This window comes from Phocoena sinus, chromosome 2, assembly GCF_008692025.1.
Source record: "Phocoena sinus isolate mPhoSin1 chromosome 2, mPhoSin1.pri, whole genome shotgun sequence".
NCBI classification, from domain to species: Eukaryota; Metazoa; Chordata; class Mammalia; order Artiodactyla; family Phocoenidae; genus Phocoena; species Phocoena sinus.
In genome coordinates, this window is record NC_045764.1 from 84,694,630 (window position 1) to 84,722,030 (window position 27,401).

At 38.7% G+C, this 27,401-nt stretch overlaps 1 protein-coding gene across 13 annotated transcripts in view; it reads left to right on the forward strand.

The window, feature by feature from the left end:
- Window positions 1–27,401, forward strand: part of ATP8B4 (ATPase phospholipid transporting 8B4 (putative)) — a 305,179-nt gene that overhangs the window by 137,109 nt on the left and 140,669 nt on the right. Inside the window, exon 2 of one of the 13 annotated variants that reach the window (XM_032624358.1) lies at window positions 10,876–10,923. The exons of 10 other annotated variants lie outside the window; for them this stretch is intronic. Coding sequence is in view for 1 of the 3 variants with exons in the window: in XM_032624357.1 (XP_032480248.1) it covers window positions 26,968–26,990 (23 nt within the window). In the remaining 2 variants the exon portion in view is untranslated. Of the gene's footprint in view, window positions 1–10,875; window positions 10,924–26,875; window positions 26,991–27,027; window positions 27,045–27,401 lie in introns of those variants that run through there. 2 more of the 13 variants (XM_032624357.1, XM_032624359.1) reach the window with 2 other exon arrangements.

The window sequence follows — 27,401 nt, forward strand, 5'->3', positions numbered from 1 at the left end:
ACCAATCTTCTGTGTCTACAATCTGTTAAATATGCGAAAGTGCTTAAGAAATAGGTGTTGAATTAGCCTTTGATAAAATCTTTTGGTGACTTAAGTTTTAAAACTAAGTAGAAGCGAACAATTCCAATTTCTAGAAATTACTGTGCCTGCTGTATAGGAAGTGCACACTCTCCCCCAGGCTACGAGTGCCGTCTGCTGACTGAACCTGTGGAAAACGTACCAGGAGATACTTAGTGTGTCTCTTGAGGGTTTCTCAGGTTATGCTAACATCCTGGGCCACTGGCCACCATGAGAGCACCTGGGCAGGTAAGGGGCAGTGAGAGGGAGTCTGAAAGTTCCCGCAGAGGTCATCCCATATGACACTCCTCAACGTGGGCTGCCCATTGTATCTGTGCCCCAGCCATGCCCAGAGCAAGTAAGTGAGGGGCTTGCAGGGGAGGCTCTGGTGTTTTATAAAGTTTCCAAGATGATTCTACTATGCAGACACAATCGAGAACCTCTAGTCAAGGCCATCTCTTTACCTACACTTGTATCTCTATGCATGTATCTCTCAAATTTCAAAAGACATCCAAGGGAAGGAATTCCATTAATTTTTTTAAAATGATAAGCATAGTTTTTCACATAAATCCTCACAAAGGAATAATTCTGTAATGCCGATTTACATTTTTTTTGTAGTAAGGCTCACATTTTTAGTCAAACACATGGCCAATCAATAATTATTTTGCCATATTTTTCTTTCCTTCAGAAATTCAGATTTTAATTTTTCTCATTTTCATCTTTTATTTCTTTCCCCATTACATGTGTTATCCTCAACTCTGAATCATTTTCTGACTTTCATGTATTTGTGCAACTTCCAATTTTTGTTCTGTCCCATCAGCATTTCTAGTCGTATGGATTTGGGACAAGGGAAGGAGTGTGGAGGTCTTCTGCTACCCAGCTAGGTAGCCGTTAGTCTCATGCGGCTCTTAAGCACTTGAAACGAGGCTGGTCCAAATTCAGATGTGTTATTAAGTATATAGTATATACCAGATTTTGATGGCATAGTACCAGAAAGAGTATGTAAGGTATGTCATTAATAATTTGTTTTATATTGATTCCATTTTGAAATTATAGTATTTTGTATACACTGGGTTAAGTCAAACATATTATTAAATTTACCTTTTGAAAAACTTGTTTAAATGTGGCTACCAGAAAATTTATTTATTTTTTAACATCTTTATTGGAGTATAATTGCTTTACAGTGGTGTGTTAGTTTCTACTGTATAACAAAGTGAATCAGCTCTACATATACATACATCCCTATATATCCTCCCTCTTGTGTCTCCCTCCCACCTTCCCTATCCCACCCCTCTAGGTGGTCACAAAGCACCGAGCTGATCTCCCTGTGCTATGCGGCTGCTTCCCACTAGCTATCTATTTTACATTTAAGATTACCGTTTTGGTCGACATGTGTGGCTGACCTTCTATTTCTATTGGATGGCACTGCTTTTAGTTACAGGTGAGAGAATTGAGCCGAGAAGAAAATGAGCTCTATGCGATAAGCCTGGCCTCTGGATTCTCAGTTCAGGATTCTCTGTTTGATCTTGCTGGCTGTTGGCATAGTGGCTTTTGTCACTAAGAACAAATAAAGTCAGCGTTACTTTTTCTTAGTAGTTTTTACTTCCCTAACATCTTCTGAACTTACACTTGTGCCTTAGAACAATCTGAGCTCAGATGCTCTGGTGCAGTCGTCCCTCTTTCAGGCGGGATGTTTTCCCGCCTTCTCTGGATTTCAAACTGCTCTTGCCCATCAGCTTTTTGTGTAACAAATTCCACTTTATACTTTCCTGAGCTTTGGTACACTTGGCTTAAATCTCCCAGACTCTTTCACAGAACTCTTCCCATCAATCTTCTTCAATCATTTCTCATTTGGAAACTGTGAGTATTTATAGGGAGAGACAAGGGCTTTCTTTACTGCAGAATATTGTCTGTACTCTTCAAGTCTGGTACTCCTAGATGCTGCATAATTATGCAAACAAATATATTATTTCAGTAGGTGCAAATTTTCTCTCTGTTTAATCGACTTTTCTGGTTTAAGTGATAACTCCCACTGGATATTAGTATAGAAAATTTCGTTTCATTTTTTTTCTTTAGTATGTAGGGTTTTTTTCCATTATAAAAGTAGCATATGTTCATTAAGAGAAATTTGGAAAGTAGGAAAAAGTAGAAGGAATAAAATAACATTCATGCTTCCATTATCCAAAAGTAATTATTACTATTTTCTTACATTTCCTTTCTGTCTTTTTTTCTATGCCAAGATTTCTAATAATTGTGTGTATATGTTTTTATCCTTCTCTTTTTACTTTTTGTTTTTTGGCTGCACCACACGGCTCGTGGGATCTTAGTTCCCTGACCAGGGGTCAAGCCCCGGGCCCTCAGCAGTGAAAGCACCAAGTCTTAACCACTGGACCGCCAGGGAATTCCCGCCTTCCATTTTTACTTCACATCATATCATTACCGTTTTACAAACCTTTTTCTATTGTCTTTATATACCTAATTTTTAAGGGCTGCATTTTTAAGGGCTGCATTCCTTTGAGTTCATGTCTTATAATTCACATAACCATTTCCCTATTGCTTGATATTTAGTCTAAATTTTAATTTTAAAGTATAGTTTCTTCATCTTTCTAAATTGATAGTTACCCTTTTCCATAAGACTGGGTTTTTGTGATATATTTACAAAATCCACCGAGAATGATTACATTGAACCTGTTATTTCCTATATTAAGTAATTGGAACTTGAAGCATTATTACTCAGTCTACTGATAGCAACTTTTATCAGAAGGTTTAAGAGTGAGCAGGAACAGGTTGGGCATATTGACTAAAGCATGAAAGGTTTCACTTCCGTCACACGTGGGAGTTTCCAGAGACAAGGGTTTCATGTCAGACCACCAACCAGCAAGTTTCAAGTTTATCTTTTCTTAATCATAGCACAATATGAAAAAAACCCCAAAATGTTCTGCTTTAAAAAATATATTAGTGACACATGTAAATCCCCAAACATCAATAATTTGAAACAGTTTGACTATAAGTTTTATACTGCAATTACTAGCTATATTGCACTCATCTGTAAAGTATCTGCATCAGTTTTGGTTTGCAGAATTCCCTGAGTAAATTTGGGCAGAGATTCAGAAGTGTGGCTAGCAGATCCTTTCAGGCAGCTCTGAAGGAACTCTTCCCATCTTCTTTGTCCTCCCAGATTAGAGGTATGTAGACCTGTGCTCAAAAGCTCTATCATTTGCTGTTGAATTCTTGGCAATAACTTACTCAGGAGAGGAGTAATTCATGGATGTTATCCCCCTGTATTGGATTTGATCCCAAATGTTGGTCTTGGGTAACAGTGGCTTATTATTCTTATTAAAGATGCTCTTTTTGTCCTTGAGCTCCCTCAACAAAAAAATGCCCAAGGTCATTGAACTTAATGAATCTGCAGCTGACACGTATTTAGTGTGTCTGTGTGCTTCTTGTAAGTGGGGGAGTGGGAACGTGCAAGGTTCTGGAATTCTATTGATTACATGGGAGAACAGATGAACCCTGCTTTGAGTTATTTCATCTTCATCAGGGCCTGTGGACTTGCAGGGGGAGTGGAGACTTCTGTGGTTAAACACAAGGCAGAGCACCAACTCAATTTTTTTTTTTTACCTCCAGCCCATGTAAATAATTTATGTTATGATGGTACCATTGGGTCTAGGGGACAGCTATTCAGGGTCTATATGAAGAAATCTGCATATTTGAAAGGAAAATTTGAGGTGAAAAATATTGATTCTTCTTTTTTTAAACAGTGTTAATAAAACACACTATTATGGGCTTAAATGACAATGAATTCAAAGGTAAACTAATGGGAGTAGCCTCAGTACTTTTTGGACTCAGTGCAAATGGTTTAAAATTGATTTAATTTTTAGCTCACAGTGCTAACTCAGAGTAAAAGTGTTTCAAAAATAGTTTCACCCCCAATAAATTAATTTCAGTTTCTTAAGTCTTGGACTGATCATTTCTTGGGCCATTCTGCATGTCAGCTTTGCAAATGGAAGCGTCCATTTGCCAATGCGCTGGTTTCTGTATGTGAGCCGTGACATTGCTGTAGTTCTTATAAGTGATTTTCCATTGTAATCAATTATTACATTGCATGAATACAATTTTTTGTGTTGAATTTCTAAATGGTGACTATTTCCCCAAGTGAGGTGCATCTTGAAATAACAGGAAATTATAGTACTTTCAAAACTCTGCACATGGGTTTTTTTTCAGTGGCATCTCCTAATTTCTTTTTAAAGTTTATATAACCCAGATGTTAGTGGCTCTCTTTTTCTCCTCTTAAAGCTCCCTTGAAGAACCCCCCAGGTGAAAGCATTAGGGAGCAAGATAGAGTTGAATGAAGACTTTGTGGGGGATATAAATGAGGAAGTTTATTTCACAAACTCCATAGCAAACAATATGAAATCCCATTTTGACATTTTTCTTCCCCAAAGTTCTCTTTCTCTGCTGCTGGCCTTTATCATCTCTCCTTTCCCCATTCAGTGCTCAGTACAGCTGTCTTCAGTCTCCTCTCAGTATCTGGGGCCCCTCATATTTGTCTCCTTTTTTTAATCAGAGTAGTTTGGTTCTGCCTTGGCTGTGAACTCAAACCCATGCAGCTGCTCACCAAAATAGCAGGCTTCTCTGGAGCTAGGACCCACTTATCTGAGATGACAGTGGAAGTTAAAAATACACCACATTCTATGTAACATTTAAAACTTGATTCTTTTTTTCAAAAATAGGTTTATGTATCTCTTCTCTGTTGTCATAGGGAGAGGTCTAGAATATCTTTTGAAAAAACAAACCTAAACCTAAACCACGAAAGCCTTGGAGATTTTCGAACATTAACTTTAATAATGTAAAACCTTCTTAAGATCGTAAAATCTGAAAGCTGAAAGAGATCATAATATTATACTGAGTAAATTTGGTTTCAGTCAGAGCCCAGTGGTTGTCTATACCAAACCAAACAAATGTTTTGACAGCATTTGTCAATTAACTACTTACTGCTGATGAATTGTATACACATTTCTACTACAAGGGCATTTTGCTTCAGATCTCCTGAGATAATCTCAATGGCTTCATTCCTCCCATGCATCTAATTAATTAATTAATTTATTTTTAACATCTTTATTGGAGTATAATTGCTTTACAAAGGTGTGTTAGTTTCTGCTGTATAACAAAGTGAATCAGCTATACATATACATATATCCCTATATCTCCTCCCTCTTGTGTCTCCCTCCCACCCTCCCTATCCCATCCCTCTTAGGTGGTCACAAAGCACTGAGCTGATCTCCCTGTGATATGCAGCTGCTTCCCACTAGCCATCTGTTTTACATTTGGTAGTGTATATGTGTCCATGCCACTCTCTCACTTCTTCCCAGCTTACCCTTCCCACTCCCAGTGTCCTCAATTCCATAGTCCATTCTCTACGTCTGCATCTTTATTCCTGTCCTGTCCCTAGGTTCTTCAGAACCATTGTTTTTTTAGATTCCATATATATGTGTTAGCATATGGTATTTGTTTTTCTCTTTCTGACTTACCTCACTCTGTATGACAGACTCTAGGTCCATCTGCCTCACTACAGATAAGTCAATTTTGTTTCTTTTTATGGCTGAGTAATATTCCATTGTATATATGTGCCACATCTTCTTTATCCATTCATCTGTTGGTGGACACTTAGATTGCTTCCATGTCCTGGCTTTTGTAGATTGATATGCAATGAACATTGTGGTACATGACTCTTTTTGAATTATGGTTTTCTCAGGGTATATGCCCAGTAGTGGGATTGCTGGGTCATATGGTAGTTCCATTTGTAGTTTTTTAAGGAAACTCCATACTGTTCTCCATAGTGGCTGTATCAATTTACATTCCCACCAACAGTGCAAGAGGGTTCCCTTTTCTCCACACCCTCTCCAGTATTTATTGTTTCTAGATTTTTTGATGATGGCCATTCTGACTGGTATGACGTGATAACTCATTGTAGTTTTGATTAGCATTTCTCTAATGATTAGTGATGTTGAGCATCCTTTCATGTGTTTGTTGGCAATCTGTATATCTTCTTTGGAGAAATGCCTATTTAGGTCTTCTGCCCATTTTTGGATTGGATTTTTTTTTGATATTGAGCTGCATGAGCTGCTTGTATATTTTTGAGATTAATCATTTGTCAGTTGCTTCATTTGCAAATATTTTCTCCCATTCTGAGGGTTGTCTTTTTGTCTTGTTTATGATTTCCTTTGCTGTGCAAAAGCTTTTAAGTTTCATTAGGTCCCGTTTGTTTATTTTTGTTTTTATTTCCCTTTCTCTAGGAGGTGGGTCAAAAAGGATCTTGCTGTGATGTATGTCATAGAGTGTTCTGCCTATGATTTCCTCTAATAGTTTTATAGTGTCTGGCCTTACATTTAGGTCTTTAATACATTTTGAGTTTATTTTTGTGTATGGTGTTATGGACTGTTCTAATGTCATTCTTTTACATGTAGCTGTCCAGTTTCCCCAGCACCAGTTATTGAAGAGGCTGTCTTTTCTCCATTGTATATTCTTGCTTCCTTTATCAAAGATAAGGTGACCATATGTGTGTGGGTTTATCTCTGGGCTTTCTATCCTGTTCCCTTGATCTATATTTCTGTTTGTGCCAGTACCATACTGTCTTGATTACTGTAGCTTTGTACTATAGTCTGAAATCCGGGAGCATGGTTCCTCCAGCTCCGTTTTTCTTTCTCAAGATTGCTGTGGCTATTCGGGGTCTTTTTTGTTTCCATACAAGTTGTGAAATTTTTTGTTCTAGTTCTGTGAAAAATGCCATTGGTAGTTTGATAGGGATTGCATTGAATCTGTAGATTGCTTTGGGTAGTATAGTCATTTTCGCAATGTTAGTTCTTCCAATCCAAGACCAACCCATGCATTTTAGATTGGTATATTATCTGTCTTTTGTGGGTAGAAAATTAAGAAAATTTAAGAGTATAAAGAAAATACAGAAATTTCTCTTGATTCCATTATACAGATCAGAATGAACTACAGTGAACTTGTGAAGGCATTTTATTACTCTCTTTTCTCTCCCATCTTTGTATCTTTGTTTTCTCCTCTTCTTATTACTCTCTACTCCTCCACACAGTATTTATTTAAAAAATAATTGATATTATACTATACCCTATTGTCGTGGCTTGAATGGTGCCCCCAGCCCCCTAAAAGATAGGTCCACTGGAGCCTGTGTATGTGATCTTATTTGGAAAAAGGGTCTTTGCCTATATCAATAAGTTAAGGATCTTGAGATGAGATCATCCTGGTAATCCAGTCACAAGTGTATAAGAGAAGAGCAGGGGAGAAGGTACTTAGACAAAAAGATAATGTGAATGCAGAGGTTGGAGCTATAGAGCCCCAGGTCAAGATGCCTGAGGCTACCAGGAGCTGGGGGAGGGGTGTGGAACAGTTCCTTCTCTAGAGCCTCTAGGGAGAACACCACTCAGCACACAACTTGATTTTGGACTTCCAGCCTGTAGAACTGTAGGAGAATAAAGATTTACTGTTTTAAAACCTAGTTTGTGGTAATCTGTTATAGTGGACTTAGGAAACTAATGCTCACTGGTTTTTAGCTTTTAATCAGAGGTTCTATGTTTGTTCATTTGTTCATTTTTTCACTCAGTAGACATTTATTAAGTGCCTACCATGTGTCAGGAAGAATGCTATGTGCTGGGAGTGCGGAGTTAAATAAAAGGTAATATCTGCCCCCAATAGAATGCAATCATACCTATATTGTACATAATAGGTTTATCTCTAGAATTACAGGATACTCTCACATTTCATTGTTTTTACTCACAGGTAAGATGAGTGAGCAAAATGACTCATCTCATTAGGAATGTGCAGCTTTCAAAAATTCTTGTTGGTATGCAGGCTCTGTTGATAAACCAAAGCCAGGTGGTAGAAAACCTTAGTAGGATTTTGGAGCCTGGGTGGAAATGGTGCCTTGAAGCTGATTCAGGGGAACATTAAACCACCTTTAAACTTGAGCAGTATTGTCAAAAACTAAGATCTAGTTCCTTATCCCATGTCAGGAACTTAAAAAATTCTCTCTTGAATTTTGACAAGGAATAGAGGTGTAATGAAGAAAAAAAAAGAGTGCAGTGTGAATAGAAAGTAAGAATAATGATCTCTAAATTAGATCTAAAGACTCAGAAGCATCTGGGAAACTTGGAGGCTGTAAGAGTGATATTGTCAGCAACGCATGGAAAGAAAACTCTGGCAGTGCCATTGTGGACTAGTTACTAGAGGTAACTTCCACAAGGAAGAAAGGGAGAGTGTGACTGGGATTGTGATGCTGAACATTGCAGAAGGAATGGACTCTAATGATGGAGAAAGAATAGATTTTGAAGATGTGAAGAAAGTTGATACTATTTTTTAATGGAGAATATATGTGCAATAATGTATACTTTCTCTAAGCTTCAGAAAAGTGAGCATTAATTCAAAATAAGCATCTATTTGTTTTAAATTTGACTAATATCCAGTGTTAAGCCTAGTATGGGGGAGTTCCAGAGGTAAAACAGAAAAATGAAGCATTGAGAAATGAAATTGAGATTAAAAGGGCTTCATGGAGGATAACCCACGAACATCAGCGAAATCGAACGGGCTATGTTGGCAATAGGAGATGTATTTCATTCAGATAATCTAATTTGCTCTGTGTGTCAATCTACACATGCCAGGGCTTCATCAGAGACATGAAGTAGACATTTTACAGGGGACTTGAGAGGGGTGGCAGGGACTCATATTTACTACTCACCCATCTATCATTAAACCTACATTTATGTAACTCTTCTCTGTACCAGCCACTATGCTAGGTACTAGGGATACAGGGATTATTAAGACCCATGTTCCTTCCCTAAAGGAGCCTGGAGTCCAGGGGAAGAGGTGGACCAATAAACAGACGATTATTTTACAGCAGTAGGTGCCATGATAAAATGAAGCATGAGGTGCTCTGGGAGAACACACATGAGAGGACACTAACACAAGTTTTGGGAGGCTAGTAGCAGAGATATCATTATGTCAGAATAACTCATGGAAGAATTGGCTCCCAGCGAAGATCATCCATTGAAGAGCTAATTGAATGGAGGGATGAGAGCATAGGGAGAGCAGGAGAGAATTAGGGAAGAGTACTGGTCGTAAAGGATGACTACCTAGGTTTATTGCACATAGGTTTATTGCATATGGAGGCTAAGAACATGCTGGATGAAAAATACAAATAGATGAGCTAGCATAAATCCATTCTCTCCCTCATCTCTTTCCCATATTTCCAACTATGTACTTTGGTAAAATGTAGTCCCGCTACGACTGCCATTGTCATATATATGCTGCTCATTATAGAACTGCCGGATGGCACAGCAGTGAGGGTATTGGGGAAAGCCCACCAGTCTAGTGTCAGGAAGCTGATGTCTGGTCCCTGCTTTGTCACTAAATTGGCTGTGTGACTAAGGACCAAGGACCTCAATTTTCTCATCTGTAAAACAAGGGAGTTGGATACCATAATCTAAAAGCTTTTTCCAATCAGCAGATTACTTTTAAAAGAAATCTTTTAGAAGTCCAATATATAGAACATATACAAGTATACCAGTATACACAAGTACATATACATATACAAGAGGCCCCAGAGCAGGTGTCCTCAGCTGCCCTCTTACTCGGTGGTGGCCCCTGAGGGGCCAACATGAGCATTACTGGACCATTTAGTGCTTCTAACAGTGAGGTCTGAGGACTGCCTTTACTAGACCTCCTGAATCAAAATCTCTGAGTCTGGGATAGGACTCTATTAGCACCTTATGGGATTCATATGCACATTGAAGTTTGAGTACCATTGGGCCAGATATTTCAAGGTCCCTTCCAGCCCTTAGGTACTGTGACTCTGTGATCCTCTTCACCTTTGTAGTGATAGTGAGGAAGGAGCCTAAGAAGGGAAGTCAGAGGCTCTATAGGATAAAAAGAATTAACACAGAATGGGAGGTTGGAAATGTAAGGGTAGATAACAATGGTAATAAAAACAATAGTAATAAAAAATGATAGTGGAAGAGGAGAGTTAGATACAAGAAAGTTACAGAATGATTTAGGGAAAGAAGAGAGGGACTTAAAAAAGTAGGATCTTCCAACAATGAGGATATTGTATTCCAAATGGGAGAAATTGTAACAGAAAGTGTCAGGAGACAATTCAGAGCACAAGGTTGCCGGAGTTAATGCCCTGACCAGACACTCCCACAAATTCTGCTTGTCTCTATCATAGCACATAATGTCATAAAGGTCTTCTTACCTTTCATTTATTTGTCTATATTATTATACGCCAGGTACTGTGTTAGGTACTAGAAATGCAGTGAACCCCAATAGACATGGTCTCGGCAACCATGAAGATTAGTGTCTAGCGGGGAAGGTAGACTTAATAAAATACAGTAGTCTCCCTTTATCCAAGACCACTCCCCGCAGGTGATACCTGAAATCATGGATAGTACCAAACCCTATATGTGCTATGTTTTTTCCTATACATACATACTTATGATAAAGTTTATAAATTAGGCACAGTAAGAAAATATCTGAATCGCCAGCATCACTACTCTTGAACTTTGGGACCATTATTAAGTAAAGTAAGACTACTTGAACACAAGCACTGCGATGCCCTGACAATGATCTGATAACCTAGTCAGGTCTTAAGTGACTAAAGGGTGGGATACACTGAGCAAAGAGATGGTTGACGTCCCAGGTGGGATGGAGCAGGACAGCACAAGATTTCATCATGCTACTCAGAACAGCGCACAATTGAAAACTTACGAATTATTTCTGAAATTTTCCATTTGATGTTTTCAGACTGCGGTTGGCTGCAAGTAACTGAAACTGCAGAGAGTGAAACCGCAGGTAAAGGGGAACCACTGCAGTCACGCTAAGTAGTGTGTAATTACATGCCAAGGCAAGTGCTGCTAAGGAAAAGACTATGATTCTAAAGAAAGGGTTTTTTTGTGTATGTGTGTGGGGGGCAGTAGACAGAGGTAAGAAAGTTTAGAAATGGGTTCTTTGAGGAAGTAGTAAATTTAAGCTGAGAACTTATGACAGCTAGGAGTTAATCAGACAGTGTGTGGGGTGATGGGATGAGAAGGAGAATTACAGACAGAGGAAGCAGCATGGGCAAAGGCCCTGTGGAGGGAAGGTGGATGCGATTATGAGGGACTGAATGGCAGAAGCACAAAGACTGAGAGAAAAGCAGTGTGAGGTGAGGCTGGAAAAGTGGTCAGAGTCAGAGCCTGCAGGGCCTTGGAGACCACATTGAGAGTTTGAGTGCTTTTCCTAAGAACAGAGAGAATACATGGAAGGATTTGCCTTTGGAAAAGCTCACGCCTGCTGCGTGGAGGAAGAGCCAGTGGAAGGGGGCCAGGATAGATGTGGGAGAGGGGGGTTGTCCCGCTGCGCTTGTCTGTCTGTCATGCCATTGTGAGTTACTGGAGACTGAGACAGTCTCTATTTCCGTCACCTGACTGAACAGAATCCTGCATGTAGTTGATGCTCAGTAATTATGTGACAGATGAACCAAATGCATTTAATTAAGCAAATCATTTTGAGGCAAGATCAGAATATCTTTTTAGTATCCTCTATCCTCCTTCTTCCCTGCAACTAATATGAGACAAGAGGAGGTGTCCACATATCGCGTGTTCTGTGAACATCATTGTCTGCTGTCTTTACCACTGGAGGATAATGTCTGCTATAGGGTCATTGGATACCAGACCCATCTTTAATCCCAATGCTCTCTGTTACTTGGAATCTCCCTGATGCCTCTGCACCTTAAGGTGCATGAGACTGTGCCTGACATTTAAAGAGAGGAGTCGCTCCATCTAGGCTTCATTTCTGAATTGGCAGAGCTCAAGGAAGTATTTGAAGCAATGCTTACTGTTTCTTTCTCAGCTGCTCCCAGGTTGTAGCATGTCAGAAAAACACAAATGTGGGAAACCGGGCAGCCCTAGACACTGGGACGGGGGTGCGGAGATGGGCTTCCTTGTGTCTGCAGCAGATGTTTCCCTCCAGCAGGACTTTCTGAATCGCCGGGCTAATGAATCCTGTTAACCCAGCTTGCCTTATCTGGTTACCTTGCCCTGTGCCAGGCGTTTGTGTTCAGGCATATTTTCCCCTTTCACAGTGCTAAATTTAAGGCTTAATTTTCAAATCAAATGTCCATCTGGCTGGCTGCCTGAAAAATCACATGTGGGGAGCTGAGAGACCCAGGCAAGAAACTGCCCTCGCTTCTGGAGAGCAGGTCTGGAAACCATATGAACTGTAAAGAGTTTTAAAATGTAAAAAAGTAAAGCTTTCTGCCAAAAGGGGAGAGCTGAGGTTTTCTTCTTTCTAGACTCGGTTATTAGATATCTGTTGGAAATTACTGACCTCTGCCATATAGTCTGTTTACTGCCTCTATCAGCGGGGCCCGGACCGTCCAGATTTAATCCCCTTGAGGATTTAGCTCTGCCAACACTTGTTTTATTAGAAATAGGTTTTGGGGTGACAGCTATGTAAGTTATTAGGTATATGATTTTAATGGAAATTTGCCTTCTTTCACTTAACATTTCCTTCTGAAACTTGGATGATAGAAATAGGTTAATATTTAAAAAAATAATAGAACCTAATTTTCCAGTAAGAGGAAGAAAAAGAATAAATAGAAAAAGGGACCTGGCTTCCTTTGTTTGCTCCCCCTCAGGTAACTCATATGCTACAACATCACTTGCCATTTTGAGAAATACACTCAGCATTGGTCCTATTTTCTGTGTTGGGCTTTCTCTTTTTCACCTGACACTTCATTATAGAAAGTAGTTCCATAGACTTTTTTTTTTTTTTTTTTTGCCTTTGGCCTTAATTCTTGTGGGTGCCAGGGCACAGAGATGCTGTCATTCTTTCTTATATATAGACTATCAGTGAGGCCATTTCATTGTGTATTGGTGAATATCTACAGAGTTTTTGTTCTTTTTCTCTTCATTCCAAATTTCGTCCTTTCTCTATATCACTTTTCTCACTCTTCTTCTAGGAGTAAAGAAGACTGGAATTGAGATACAAAGAATAAGAAAACAATACTCAATATAGGCCTTTTAAAGTAGAGAGCATTTTAGAACATTAAATGTCTAAAATGGTAGAAATTATAGCAGAGCTTATGCAAATAAATACAAAATATCCCAGCATAAATACTTAGAATTGGCCTGCAGATTTGTTCATGTTCAGTTTCAAACCTGGTACTGATAATGTCGACCTAATGTAAGTCCTACTCAAATGGTACCTAATTATTGGCCACCATCCCTGGCTTAAAATCTCCCAATTAACCAAGTCAAAAATACAATTCCCAGCAGTGGCTCTTGTGATTAGGAAAGAAATTCAACAGAGAAAAGATGGTTATATACATATTTAGATATATATTAGCAGATTACAGATAAAACCATAAGGCCTGAAACCCCGATAGCTAGAAAGCATAAAGGGCTGTGACAAGCATAGAAGCCATCTTGTCATTGCTCTGAAGCAGAAAAACTTCATCCTGGAGCTGGGTGGAGCACACAGTGTAGAGTATTTTCCACAAAGTAATTCAAAGGGCAACTTTCTGGCAGAAAGTTTTCATCTTTCTAACAAAGGAAACCAGAGTCTACTCTAGACAGATCTATCTATTATCTAGGTGGATCCAGGGATCAGAAAATTCTAGAGACTTTGGGACTTGAGGAATGCCAGAGAGAAATGAAGGGATTGTATTAGAAGGCCTTTACCATCCCTCTTGCCTTTAAAATTTGAGAAATGGAACTACCATTTGATATTCCAACCCTCGACCCAAGCCTTCAGCTGTTCCAGGGACTTCCAGGGCTGTGATCTATGGGGTAGCGGTTGAGGCAGTGCCTGTGTTAGGACCTTCAGCAGAAGCTGGGTTTACCTAGGCCTGCAGGGTCCAGGTAGACTGGATTACTTTGGGAGTTCTAGTTCATGTCCTAGGTTGGGGTAGGGGAGAATGTTACAGTTTCTGCTTACACCCAACCCTACTGGCTTGGATAGGGCTCAACAACAGAGGCAGTCTTGTTGGGGCCACTTGAATTATTGTCCCAGCACTATTAAAACCAGACATATGGCTGTTCTGAGCCAAAGAGGAATGTTTAGGTCTGTCTTAGTTCCTTAAATATTGAATATCTTCAGTGTACCAAAGATGATTAAAATGCCATTGCTAGTTTCATGAATTCTCATTTTGTGGGGAGAGAGGTAACCAAGTAGGTAGTTTCAGTGTAATGTGAACAGTGATGGGGGTTTTCATGGGCTGATATGGAAGTACTGAAGAGGGGGTACTTAGCCCAGTCTAGGGGTCAGAAGAAGCTTTCTGGAAGAGGTGAATCTTTAACTAAAATTAATGAATAAAAAATGTGAAAACACAGAAAAATCAAAAATTCTACTTTTTGGAGAAAAGTATTATCCCTTGTGTTGTATTTTTTTTGTTTTTTGCAAATATGCATATATGTAGCTTTGTATTTTACTTTTGATATAACTCATTTATGTCATTAAAAATTTTGAAAACATTTTTAATAGCTAAATAATAGATGTGCTATAATTGATCATTCCCTTATTATTGGGAAATTAGCTTGTTTCTAATATTTTGTTTTAATAAATAATTCTCAGAGAAACAGTTTTGAATGTAAGTTTCATATATATCTTTGTTTCTTTAGGGTATATTTCTAGGGAATCTAAACTTTGCCTCTTTTAAAGATTCTTAATACATACCGTTAAATTGCTTTCTAGGAAGCTTGTGCCCATTTATCCACCCATTTGAACCAACAAGTGGTTTTACCACAGCACCATTACAACTTTGAGTATTATCTTTTAGAAAATCTAGGCCAACTGCATAAGTTGTGTGGCATAACAGATATCTTGTTGTTGTTTTAAAGATTCATTGTTTTCTAGTGAAGGTGATTATTTTTTCAAGTATTTCTAAATGGTATTATTTCTCGTTTTAGTGACTTGTCTATTTATATTCATTGCCTTTTGTTGGTCTGTAGTATTTTTCGTGCTCTGTTAGAGAATATATTTAAAATTTTGTCTTCTAGTAAATTTTTCCAGTGGGAAACAATGACATCCCTACATGGTGTACAGAGATAGTACTTCAGGGTCTTTGCTAGCATAGTGTGCATGTTGAGTATAGTTCCTCTAAGCAGGACTAAGCCAGTCCATGGCTCACGGGCCCAGCTGCTCTGCGGCATGTGGGATCTTCCCAGACCGGGGCACGAACCCGTGTCCCATGCATCGACAGGCGGACTCTCAACCACTGCGCCACCAGGGAAGCCCTGGGGAGATGATTTTAAATAGGGTGGCCAAACAGGCACGTGAAAAGATGCTCAATATCGCTAATCATCAGAGAAATGCAAATCAAAACCACAATAAGATATCACTTCACAGGCTTCCCTGTTGGCGCAGTGGTTGAGAGTCCTCCTGCCGTGCCCCCGTCTGGGAAGATCCCACATGCCGCGGAGCGGCTAGGCCCGTGAGCCATGGCCGCTGAGCCTGTGTGTCCGGAGCCTGCGTGTCCGGAGCTTGTGCTCCGCAACGGGAGAGGCCACAACAGTGAGAGGCCTGCGTGCCGCAAAAAAAAAAAAAAAAAAGATATCACCTCACACCTGTCAGAATGGCTATTATCACAACGAACACAAATAACAAATGTTGGCAAAGATGTGGAGAAAAGGGAACCCTACACTATTAGGAATATATTGGTGCAGCCACTGTGGAAAACAGTATGGGGATTGCTCAAAAAACTAAAAATAGAACTACCATGTGACCCAGCAATTCCACTCCTGGGTATATGTCCAAAAAAACCAAAAACACTTGTTTGAAAAGATACAGGCACCCCAATGTTCATAGCAGTGCTATTTACAATTACCAAGATATGGAAGCAACCTAAATGTCCATCAAGAGATGAATGGATAAAGAAGATGTGGGAGATATATATATGATGGAATACTCAGACATAAAAAAAAGAATGAAATTTTGCCATTGCAGCAACATGGTTGGGCTTGGAGGGCATTATACTAAGCGAATTAGGTCAGAAGGAGAAATAAAAATACTGTATGATATCACTTATATGTGGAATCTAAAAAATGCAACAAACTAGTGAATAAAACAAAAAAGAAGTGGACTAACAGATATAAAGAAAAAACTAGTGGTTACCAGTGGGGAGAGGGGAAGGGGGGGCAATAAAGGGACAGGGGATTTAAAAAAGGGGTTATTATGGGATTATATGAAATCATGTGGGTGGAACTTTTGAAAATTGTAAAGCACTATAGAATTTAAAGAATCTTTCATTCAATTAAAAAAATAAAAGTGATCCTTCAAATCTGAAAACAAACAAATAAATAAGGTGACCAAAGAAGGTCCCTTAAGAAGATAAAGTTTGAGCTGAAAGGGAGCTAGCCATGCCAAGATCTTGGGTAAAAACAATAAGTATAAAGGCCCCAAAGTGGCAATGAACTCAACAGTAAAATGTCTACTGTGGTTAGGGTATTGTGATAAAGGGGAGTTCTGAGGGGTTGGCAAGAGCCAATTCTTATAGATCATGGTGGGAGATTCCAATTTTATACTAAATGTAATGTGAAGCTGGTTTTAAGCAGGAGAATTACATGGTGTGACCAAAAGATTTCTCTGGCTGGTGTGTGGACAGTAGACAGCAAAGAAGGGCAAGAGCAGAATGGGGATGACAAATTATGAGTTTTCTACTGTTGCCCAGGTGACATGGTGGTAGTAGTGCAGAAGATACAAAGTAGGAATATTTCTTATTATGGATTGTCAAGCACATGAAAATAGAACAGTACAATGAACTCTTTTTTATGTATTACCCAGCTGAAGACACCATCAACTTTCTGCTATTTTTGTATCTATTCTCAATTTTTATTTTCTCGGGTATTTTAAAAGTAAATCCTATATGTCATACTACACTATCAGTAAGCACCACTATAGCATTTCTCTTGAACAGATAAAGACATAATATATTTAACCATAATACCATTACTACACCCAATGAAGTAGCAGTACTCCCTTAACATTATCTAATACCCACAGATTGAGATGAATTTTGAAGGTAGAGCCAGTAAGAGTGCTGCCATGTTGGAAGTGTATGAAGAGAGAAATTAGGAGGAGTGGTTCTTGGCCGAGGTTCCAAGATGGGGAAAACTGGGAAAGGAGCGTGTTATTGTGGTGTTGACTTTTTTTGACTGGACTGGGAAACCAGAGTTCTATTGAGATATTAACCATTCTGTAGAGATGTAGAATGAACAGCTGAAGCTTAGGGGAGAAGTCTGATCTGAAGATATATTTGAAAGTCATCTAGCCACCTGGGGTGAGAGTCCAGACTGTGGCACTCCAAGGTTTGAAGATGTGAAGAAAAGAAGAGGCTGGCTAAGGGTTTAAGAAGGAGTGACTAATGAAGTAAGAAGAAAACCAAGGGAATGCGGTACTCTGGATTTAAAGAAAAGAAGGTGTTTGAAGTAGGAGGGGGTGGTTAACTGTGCTGGGTATAGTGAAGACTGAGAACTGATTCTTGGATTTGACACCATGAAGAGGGATTGCAGTTGGAGGGATGGAGACAAAATCCTAATTGGAGAAAGCAGGGGTAATCTTGAAGTGGAGATACTAAATATAGATAGCTCTTTTGAAGACTTAAAAATTGGAACGTACCATCCTTACAATGAGAGACTTAATAATAAGTAGTCACAATACTTTAAGGTATATGTTATTTTATGGTTTACAAAATTCTTCATAAACTTCTGTACAATTCACAGGTGTCATCATAGATACATGTTTAAATGTCAGGTGGGTTTATTCCATTTTAAAAGCTTAGTATTATGAATAAATAAGCATTCTGAGGGGCTGGTATGAGCCAATTAATGTAGATCATAGTGGGGAATTCCAGTTTTGGTCAACTTCTTGCCCAAGTGACATGGTTGGTTGGTAGTAGACTTAGGCTCAAGTCTAGGTCTTCTGCTTCTCATGACACAGACTCTTTCTACTATGTTACATCATGCCTTTCATAAACTTAAGGTCAAGATTCTCCTCTTTAAGAATGTAAGGATTAAAAAAAATTGATTCCTACTTCTGGTCCATTCTGAATAGTATTCTGTTTCTGCAAGTATCAAGATTCTCCCTACAATGTCATCCTCAAAGGACAGAATCTTTTTTTTTAAATATCTTTATTGGAGTATAATTGCTTTACAACGTTGTGGTAGTTTTTGCTGTACAACAAAGCAATCAGCTGTATGCATACGTATATCCCCATATCCCTCCCTCTTGAGCCTTCCTCTCACCCTCCCTATCCCACACCTCTAGGTCGTCACAAAGCACCGAGCTGATCTCCCAGACAGAATCTTTACTTTAAAATTTCTTAGTTTTTGTTTAAACAATCCATTAGAATTTGTCATTCATGAATTTCAAACATTACTTTGAACTTTGTTTCTCCTCATAATGAAAGTGTCTAGGGTACAAAACTGATGGCCCAGTGAACGGAATTATTCTAGTAATTGCAAGCAATAAGATTTATCTTGGTCCTGAGAGAAATGTGAATGACATAATGGCTGAAGACTCAGAAAGCAGAGATATTTTACTCATGACCACAAGTAAATCCTGATTGAAATCTGTTGGCGTGATGTTAAGTCATGATTCTTAGAAAGCTAAGTCTAGAGGGACCAGAGTAATACAGTCCAGGCATATGGTTTTCTGATGAGCTCACAGTATAAGGGGACAAAGCTGGGAATATCTTGAGGAATGAAAGTTAATATATCCTTTACTAGACAATTTCTCTGGTCTGGTCTGTCAATTTTCTCACTGGGCTTTTGATGACAGCTTTATGGCAAACAATCTAACACTGAGATCATTCTCTTGAAGTACAGGTACTCCTCACTGCTGAGTGGAAGAATGTCCACATGCTCTAGGTATTAGAAAGCAAAAATGATTTAATTAGGTTTATTTAAGAGCCAGATTTATATCCCACTAGTCTCTAGGTTTTTGGAAACCACGGTCTGTATCTAATTCTACTTGTAGCTTCAACACTCAGCTCAATGCTGGCTCAGAATGTTCATTTGTATGTATGAAGCAGTCTTTTTTTTTTTTGGTTGCACTATGCAGCATGTGGGATCTTAGTTCCCTCACCAGGGATCGAAACTGTACCTCCTACATTGGAAGCACAGAGTCTTAACCACTGGACTGCCAGGGGAGTCCCCTATGGAGCAGTCTTGAACTCGCTAAATGAAGGGTGATGGTACCTCACGTGCCAGTGGATGATGATCTAATGAAGAATTCTCCCTACGTGCTATCTTATTTCTGAGGAACTCAAAGTGATAAGGAACTCAAAGAACCTACTTTAAAGTAACATTTTCTTAAAAATTGTTTAGGATTTAATGTGACTGCAAACCTAGTAAGAAAATTAACTCCCAATTTTCCAGTGATATCCTCAGCTGTGTTTTGTGCTGCAGAGTCAGGAATGCTATTTCCAGAGATGCTAGGTGTTCTGACCAGAATGAAACAAATCACACCCCCCAAGAGACACCACCTAGAGACACCTTAGCTCTGTCTGTGTCTGTATGGCACGTATTATTACTTGGCATATTAAGCAACTATTTTTTTCTGGTTTAACATATGTTTGCTTCTCTCTTAATTTGGCTCTGTGAAGGAAAAATGATTAAGAACATCATTAGAGGCAATGGGAAAACATAATACAGGCCTTCTGTCCTGGAACCAAAATTCTCGGGTTTTATTTTCCTCCAATGGAACTGTCTTTTTGAAAGTATTATTCAGAAATAGAGGTTGTCATTTAATACGAGCTAGATAAGAGCATATTCTCTGATTTCTCAAAATAAGTTGTGGCAATTTAGGTGAAGAGGATGGTTGATCTGCTCAGCCTAAGGTAATTGCTTGCAAATTTTTCATCAAAATATATTCTTCAAAATCATATCAAGTATCTTTTCCAACCAAAACACTATGAGACAGATATCAGTTAGAGGAAAAAAATCGGTAAAAAATACAAACACATGGAGGCTAAACAATACACTACTTAATAACCAAGAGATCACTAAAGAAATCAAAAATACCTAGGAACAGGGCTTCCCTGTGGCGCAGTGGTTGAGAGTCCCGCCTGCCAATGCAGGGGACATGGGTTCGTGTCCCAGTCCAGGAAGATCCCACATGCCACGGAGCACCTAGGCCCGTGAGCCATGGGCGCTGAGCCTGCCGTCTGGAGCCTGTGCTCCGCAACAGGAGAGGCCATGACAGGTGAGAGATGCCCACGTACCGCAAAAAAAAAAAAAAAACCCTAGAAACACATGACATGACCCAAAACCTATGGGATGCAAAAAGCAGTTCTAAGAGGAGAGTTTATAGCAATACAATCCTACCTCAAGAAACATCTCAAATAAACAACCTAACCTTACACCTAAAGCAACTAGAGATAGAAGAACAAAAAAAGCCTAAAGATAGCAAAAGGAAAGAAATCATAAAGATTAGATCAGAAATAAATGAAAAAGAAATGAAGAAAACAATAGCAAAGATCAATAAAACAAAGCTGGTTCTTTGAGAAGATAAACAAAATTGATAAACCATTAGCCAGAATCATCAAGAAAAAAAGGGAGAAGACTCAAATCAATAGAATTAGAAATGGAAAAGGAGAAGTAACAACTGACACTGCAGAAATACAAAGTATCATGAGAGATTACTACAAGCAACTCTATGCCAATAAAATGGACAACCTGGAAGAAATGGACAAATTCTTAGAAATGCACAACCTTCCGAGACTGAACCAGGAAGAAATAGAAAATATAAACAGACCAATCACAAGCACTGAACTTGAGACTGTGATTAAAAATCTTCCAACAAACAAAAGCCCTGGACCAGATGGCTTCACAGGCGAATTCTATCAAATATTTACAGAAGAGCTAACACCTATCCTTCTCAAACTCTTCCAAGATATAGCAGAGGGAGGAACACTCTCAAGCTCATATTATGAGGCCACCATCACCCTGATACCAAAACCAGACAAAGATACTACAAAAAAAGAAAATTACAGCCAATATCACTGATGAACATAGATGCAAAAATCCTCAACAAAATACTAGCACACAGAATCCAACAACACATTAAAAGGATCACACAGCATGATCAAGGAGAGTTTATCCCAGGAGGCAATGATTCTTCAATATATGCAAATCAATCAATGTAATATACCATATTAACAACTGAAGGATAAAAACCACATGGTCATCTCAATAGATGCAGAAAAAGCTTTTGACAAAATTCAACACCTGTTTATGATAAAAAAACCCTCTAGAAAGTAGGCATAGAGGGAACTTACCTCAACATAATAAAGGCCATATATGACAAACCCACAGCCAACACCGTTCTCAATGGGGAAAAAACTGAAACCATTTCCACTAAGATCAGGAACAAGGACAAGGTTCCCCATTCTCCCACTACTATTCAACATAGTTTTGGAAGTTTTAGCCACAGCAATCAGAGAAGAAAAAGAAATAAAAGGAATCCAAGTCGGAAAAGAAGAAGTAAAACTGTCACTGTTTGCAGATGACATGATACTATACATAGAGAATCCTAAAGATGCTACCAGAAAACTACTAGAGCTAATCAATGAATTTGGTAAAGTAGCAGGATACAGAATTAATGCACAGAAATCTCTTGCATTCCTATACACTAATGATGAAAAATCTGAAAGAGAAATTAAGGAAACATGCCTATTTACCATTACAACAAAAAGAATAAAATTACCTAGGAATAAACCTACCTAAGTAGACAAAAGACCTGTATGCAGAAAACTATAAGACACTGATGAAGGAAATTAAAGATGACACAAACAGATGGAGAGATATACCATTTCTTGGACTGGAAGAATCAATATTGTGAAAATGACTATACTACCCAAAGCACTCTACAGATTCAATGCAATCCCTATCAAACTACCAATGGCATTTTTCACAGAACTAGAACCAAAATTTTCACAATTTGTATGGAAACACAAAAGACCCCGAATAGCCAAAGCAATCTTGAGAAAGAAAAACGGAGCTGGAGCAATGAGGCTCCTGGACTTCAGACTATACTACAAAGCTACAGTAATAAAGACAGTATGGTACTGGCACAAAAACAGAAATATAGATCAATGGAACAGGATAGAAAGCCCAGAGATAAACCCACACACATATGGTCACCTTACCTTTGATAAAGGAGGCAGGAATATACAATGGAGAAAGGACAGCTTCAATGAGTGGTGCTGGGAAAACTGGACAGCTTCATGTAAAAGAATGAAATTAGAACACTCCCTAACACCATACACAAAATAAACTCAAAATGGATTAAAGACCTAAATGTAAGGCCAGAACACTATAAAACTCTTAGCGGAAAACATAGGCAGAACACTCTATGACATAAATCACAGCAAGATCCTTCTTGACCTACTTCCTAGAGAAATGGAATTAAAAACAAAAATAAACAAATGGGACCTAATGAAACTTAAAAAGCTTTTGCACAACAAAGAAAACCATAAGGCGAAAAGACAACCCTCAGAGTGGGAGAAAATATTTGCAAATGAAGCAACTGAAAAAGGATTAATCTCCAAAATTTACAAGCAGTGCATGCAGCTCAATATCAAAAAAACAAACAACCCAATCCAAAAATGGGCAGAAGACCTAAATAGACATTTCTCCAAAGAAGATACACAGATTGCTAACAAACACATGAAAGCATGCTCAACATCACTAATCATTAGAGAATTGCAAATGAAAACTGCAATGAGGTTATCACCTCACACTGGTCAGAATGGCCATAATTTAAAAATCTAGAAACAATAAATGCTGGAGAGGGTGTGGAGAAAAGGGAACCCTTTTGCACTGTTGGTGGGAATGTACATTGTCACAGCCACTATGGAGAACAGTATGGAGGTTCCTTAATAAAAACTAAAAATAGAAATACATATGACCCAGCAATCCTACTACTGGGCATATACCCTGAGAAAACCATAATTCAAAAAGAGTCATGTACCGCATTGTTCATTGCAGCTCTATTTACATAGCCAGGACATGAAAGCAACCTAAGTTTCCACTGACAGATGAATGGACAAAGAAGATGTAGCACATATATACAATGGAATATTACTCAGCCATAAAAAGAAACAAAATGACTTATCTGTAGTGAAGTGGATGGACCTAGATAGAGTCTGTCATACAGAGTGAAGTAAGTTCAGAAAGAGTAAAACAAATGCTGTATGCTAACACATATTTATGGAATCCAAAAAAAAAAAAAAAGGTTCTGAAGAACCTTTGGGGCAGGACAGGAATAAAAGACACAGATGCAGAGAATGGACTTGAGGACACCAGGAGTGGAAGGGTAAGCTGGGACGAAGTGAGAGAGTGGCAATGGACCATATATACACTACCAATGTAAAATAGATAGCTGGAAGCAGCTGCATAGCACAGGTAGATCAGCTTGGTGCTTTGTGACCACCTAGAAGGGTGGGTTAGGGAGGTTGGGAGGGAGGAGACACAAGAGGGACGGCGTATGGGGATATATGTATACGTATAGCTGATTCACTTTGTTATAAAGCAGAAACCAACACACCATTGTAAAGCAATTATACTCCAATAAGGATGTTTTAAAAAAAATGTTCTTCATAGTAGGAATATTTCAGGAATAATGATTTGTCCCATTGACATTACTCTTAGGATATTTGGGTAGTCAGTGGTCATCTGTAGACTATTTTAATGGAAAGGTAATACAATTTTATCTTCCAACTTCTTTAATAATCATTGGAAAAAAGGATGACCCAAAGTTTCACAGATTTTTTTTTCCCCCAATTTAAAAATGGACGTAGGGAGCTTAAAGGCTCATGGCAGCTGGTTGTATTGACTTTGTGGCATTGAAATTGGAACTAAAGAAAGGTGAAATAGCCTAGAATTAAAAAGGAATATTCTAATTACAAGAGTATGTTGATAGCAAAATTGGAAAGTGAGCTCTCAATTTGTCAGGGGTGCTCTTATGTTCCACCTACATCCCTCCTCCAGACTGCAGAATGTGTTTTCTCCAGCTGCTGGGCGTGCTGCCTACATACAGCCCTGAGCTGTCAGCTCTCTCTGGGAATTGCCCTTGGCTGAGGAGAGCTGTTTTTCTTAAGGTCACACCTCATTGCTGGGGTCAGACCGCATCCCATGACTGAACAAAGCCAAGGTATAAGGCCTAGTCCCCTTGATCCAACTCTGACGGCCCATTCCAGCTCCAGAGCTTCCCTGGGGTTGGCTGAGCCTTTACTGTGACTGAATCAACAGCCTAACTCCTCCCTCTGCCCAGCTGTTTCCTTCATTACCCACGAGGTGTTATTTCCAAGAGAACTTGCCAATAAACTTCTTCCACACAGATCTCCCTCTGACTCTGCTGCCCAGGAATGTGACCTAGGCCTAAATTACTCTGTTTTCTCCATGGTCAGTCTAAGGTATTCCCTCAGCATTCGTATGTGAGAGCAGATGTAAATAGTCTTCCTTTAAAATAATTTTCTTCTGATTTCCTTGGGGTTTCTTCATCTCTTAGCCATATATTAATGGAATTCTACTAAGAATTTACAGAGAAGACAGAAAGGATCTAGAGAGACTCATTCAGGAGAAGTGTTTCAGTTTATGGAAATGATTAAAGAGTATAGATTTTCTGTACAACTGTCAGTGGGCTTATTTATTGTTCGGGTAAAACTTAGTAAGTGAATCGATCATTCTGTTTTCAAAATAGTAAGGCCAAATTGTGTGTGTATTTCTGCACCCAAATAATGCACAAAAGGCTCTACAAGGATTTGTATAAATTAGGCAGGGCCTCTCTGATATTGATTACTTTTTCTCAGAAAATTGTTAAACGAAATTATCGTGCTGTAGGACTATAACTTTTTATCATTTCTCCTTCTTCTCACCCTTTCCCCCTACGAAATGGGTGTGAGACCTAACCACCCTGTGTGTTTCTACCTCAGCATGAGCATGGTGCTAACAAGGAGGGGAGGAAAAGGAGGAAAACGTCCTGCATTCTTCAAAATAAATAGATTCCAAGATGCGAGTATTATGCTCATTCTCAGTGTAAATGAGATCCTGTTCACCAGTCTGTTGTTAGAGATTAGGGCCAAACTGTATCTCTTGCTGTAGTGTGGCTCTGACAGCAGTGGAATTGAAAAGAACCAGGAACTGCTGCTGTCCACTGGACACTTTTGTCAGGGACCATGACGGCCAGCTGTCTTTGGATCGGCTGGATTGAAACGCTGGGAGTCTTGCACTATTGCTGTGCTTGAATCTCTTCAGCTCCTTAGGGGCCATTCTCTTTCTAAATAGGCAATACATAATTATCATGGAAAATAAAGTTAAAAGTTAAAAAAAAAACAATAAGTATAGATTTATTAAAAACATGGCTTTGTAGTCAGGCAGATTCAGGTTGTAGTTCTGATTCTGCCACTCACCTGTGAACTTGGAGGAGTTTTCTTTTCTTCTATTTTTACTCCCCAATTGCCCTTTAAAATACCAATATTTGTAATGCCAAAACAGTCCAGAAAAGTATACAATGAAATGGAGTCTCCCTTACATCCCGGTTCTCCTTTTCATCTCCTTTCTCTAATGGCTACCACTGAAGAGTTTCTTGTGTGTCTTTCAAGAAATTTTCTATGCATGTAACAACAGACATATGTGTAGGTTTATCCTTGCTTCAAAACACAGTTAGAATCTTACAGCACATGTGCAGTGTTGTGCATGTGCTTGTTTTCAACCTGATAATGTAACTTGGAGGATATTTCACATCAGCGCATATAGACCTATCTTATTCTTGTTAGTGGCTGCATTGTATTCCATTGAGTAGATGAGCCATGATTGGATAGGTGTACCCTGGTATATCTATCTAATTCTTATTGATGGGCAGTGATGGTTTCTCATAGATTGCTATTACAAATAATACTGTAATAAACATCCTTGTATATCCATCTTTGAGCACCTGTATGATCAGTTTTTTAAAGTGGAATGTCAAAGTATGTGGACATTTGAATTTTTGACAGATGTTGCAAAATAGGGCAAATGTCTCAATGTCTTTGAACTTCAGTTTTCTATTCTGATTAAAGTTGCTAAAATGGGGGTAGAAACAGTACCTATCTCATAGGGCTGCTGTGAGGATTAAATGAGATAAGAGACTATTCAGTGTTGCCAGATGTAGCAAGTTAAAATATAGGACATCCAGTTAAATTTGAAATGCAGATAATGACAATATTTTAGTATAAATATATCCCAAATATTGCATGGAACACACTTAAACTAAAAAATTATTGGTTGTTTACCTGAAATTCATATTTAATTGGGTGTCATTTATTTTTATTTGGCAACCCTATACATTAAGCGATCAGCACACTCCCTGGAATACAGTAAGCACTAAATAAATTGTTCATTGCTATAATTCTTATTAGACATTCAGGGAAATGCTGTCATTCAACAACTGTTTTTAGAAATAATGATTCTATATTCATTAATTTACTTATCATTCATTCAACAAATGCTGAATGCCTACTCTAAACTAGGCATTATTCTAGGTCCTGAAGATACAGTGGTGAATAAAACAAAGTCTGTATGAGCAGTTGAATACTTTTGTATGTTGTAGATCTGACATGGGCTTGAGATTAAGGAAGAAAGCAAGCTCAGTGTATGTGGATTGTTTGGTTAATTAGGTGAGGTCAGTTATACTGACCTTCTTTATTATCTTCTTTCTCTAGTATGCCAACATAATTTATGTAGCTTTTGAGGAAATCTTCTTTTCAGGAATCTGTGATGCTAATGGGCAATCAGGAAAATTAGATTGTGGAAAGGATGACAGAAGCCTTGAGGAGACCCATGAAGATCTCTTCCTTCTGCCCCTTAAGCTTCAGCAATGGGCTTGGTATCTTGCTCGCGGTAAATACTTGATTTCTAGCCTCTGGAGCCAGTGGTTCAGTGACATGGAGAATGGTAGGTGCTATCCCACTCTCATTTTCTCAAGGAGGTCCTCAGCAAATTGTAGCAGCTCCTAGTATGCTATGCCTTGTCGGGAAGAAGCAGGTTCAGACAAATTTATCAACAATTATTAGGTACAGTTGCTATCTCTCACCACCTTTTCTCAGAACTCAGATTCTCTGATGTTCTGAGAGTAGATATATAGTTAGTGGGTGTGTTTTTAAAAATTCTTTCCTCAAAATAACTCTAGTCACTATTCTGTGACAATTAACCCCATATGTTTTATGGTACCTTTGGATTTAAATTTTATGAGTCCTTTTCTTGAATTTTGGCTTATTATGTAGTGATTGGCTTGTGAGCTTATAAGGTAAA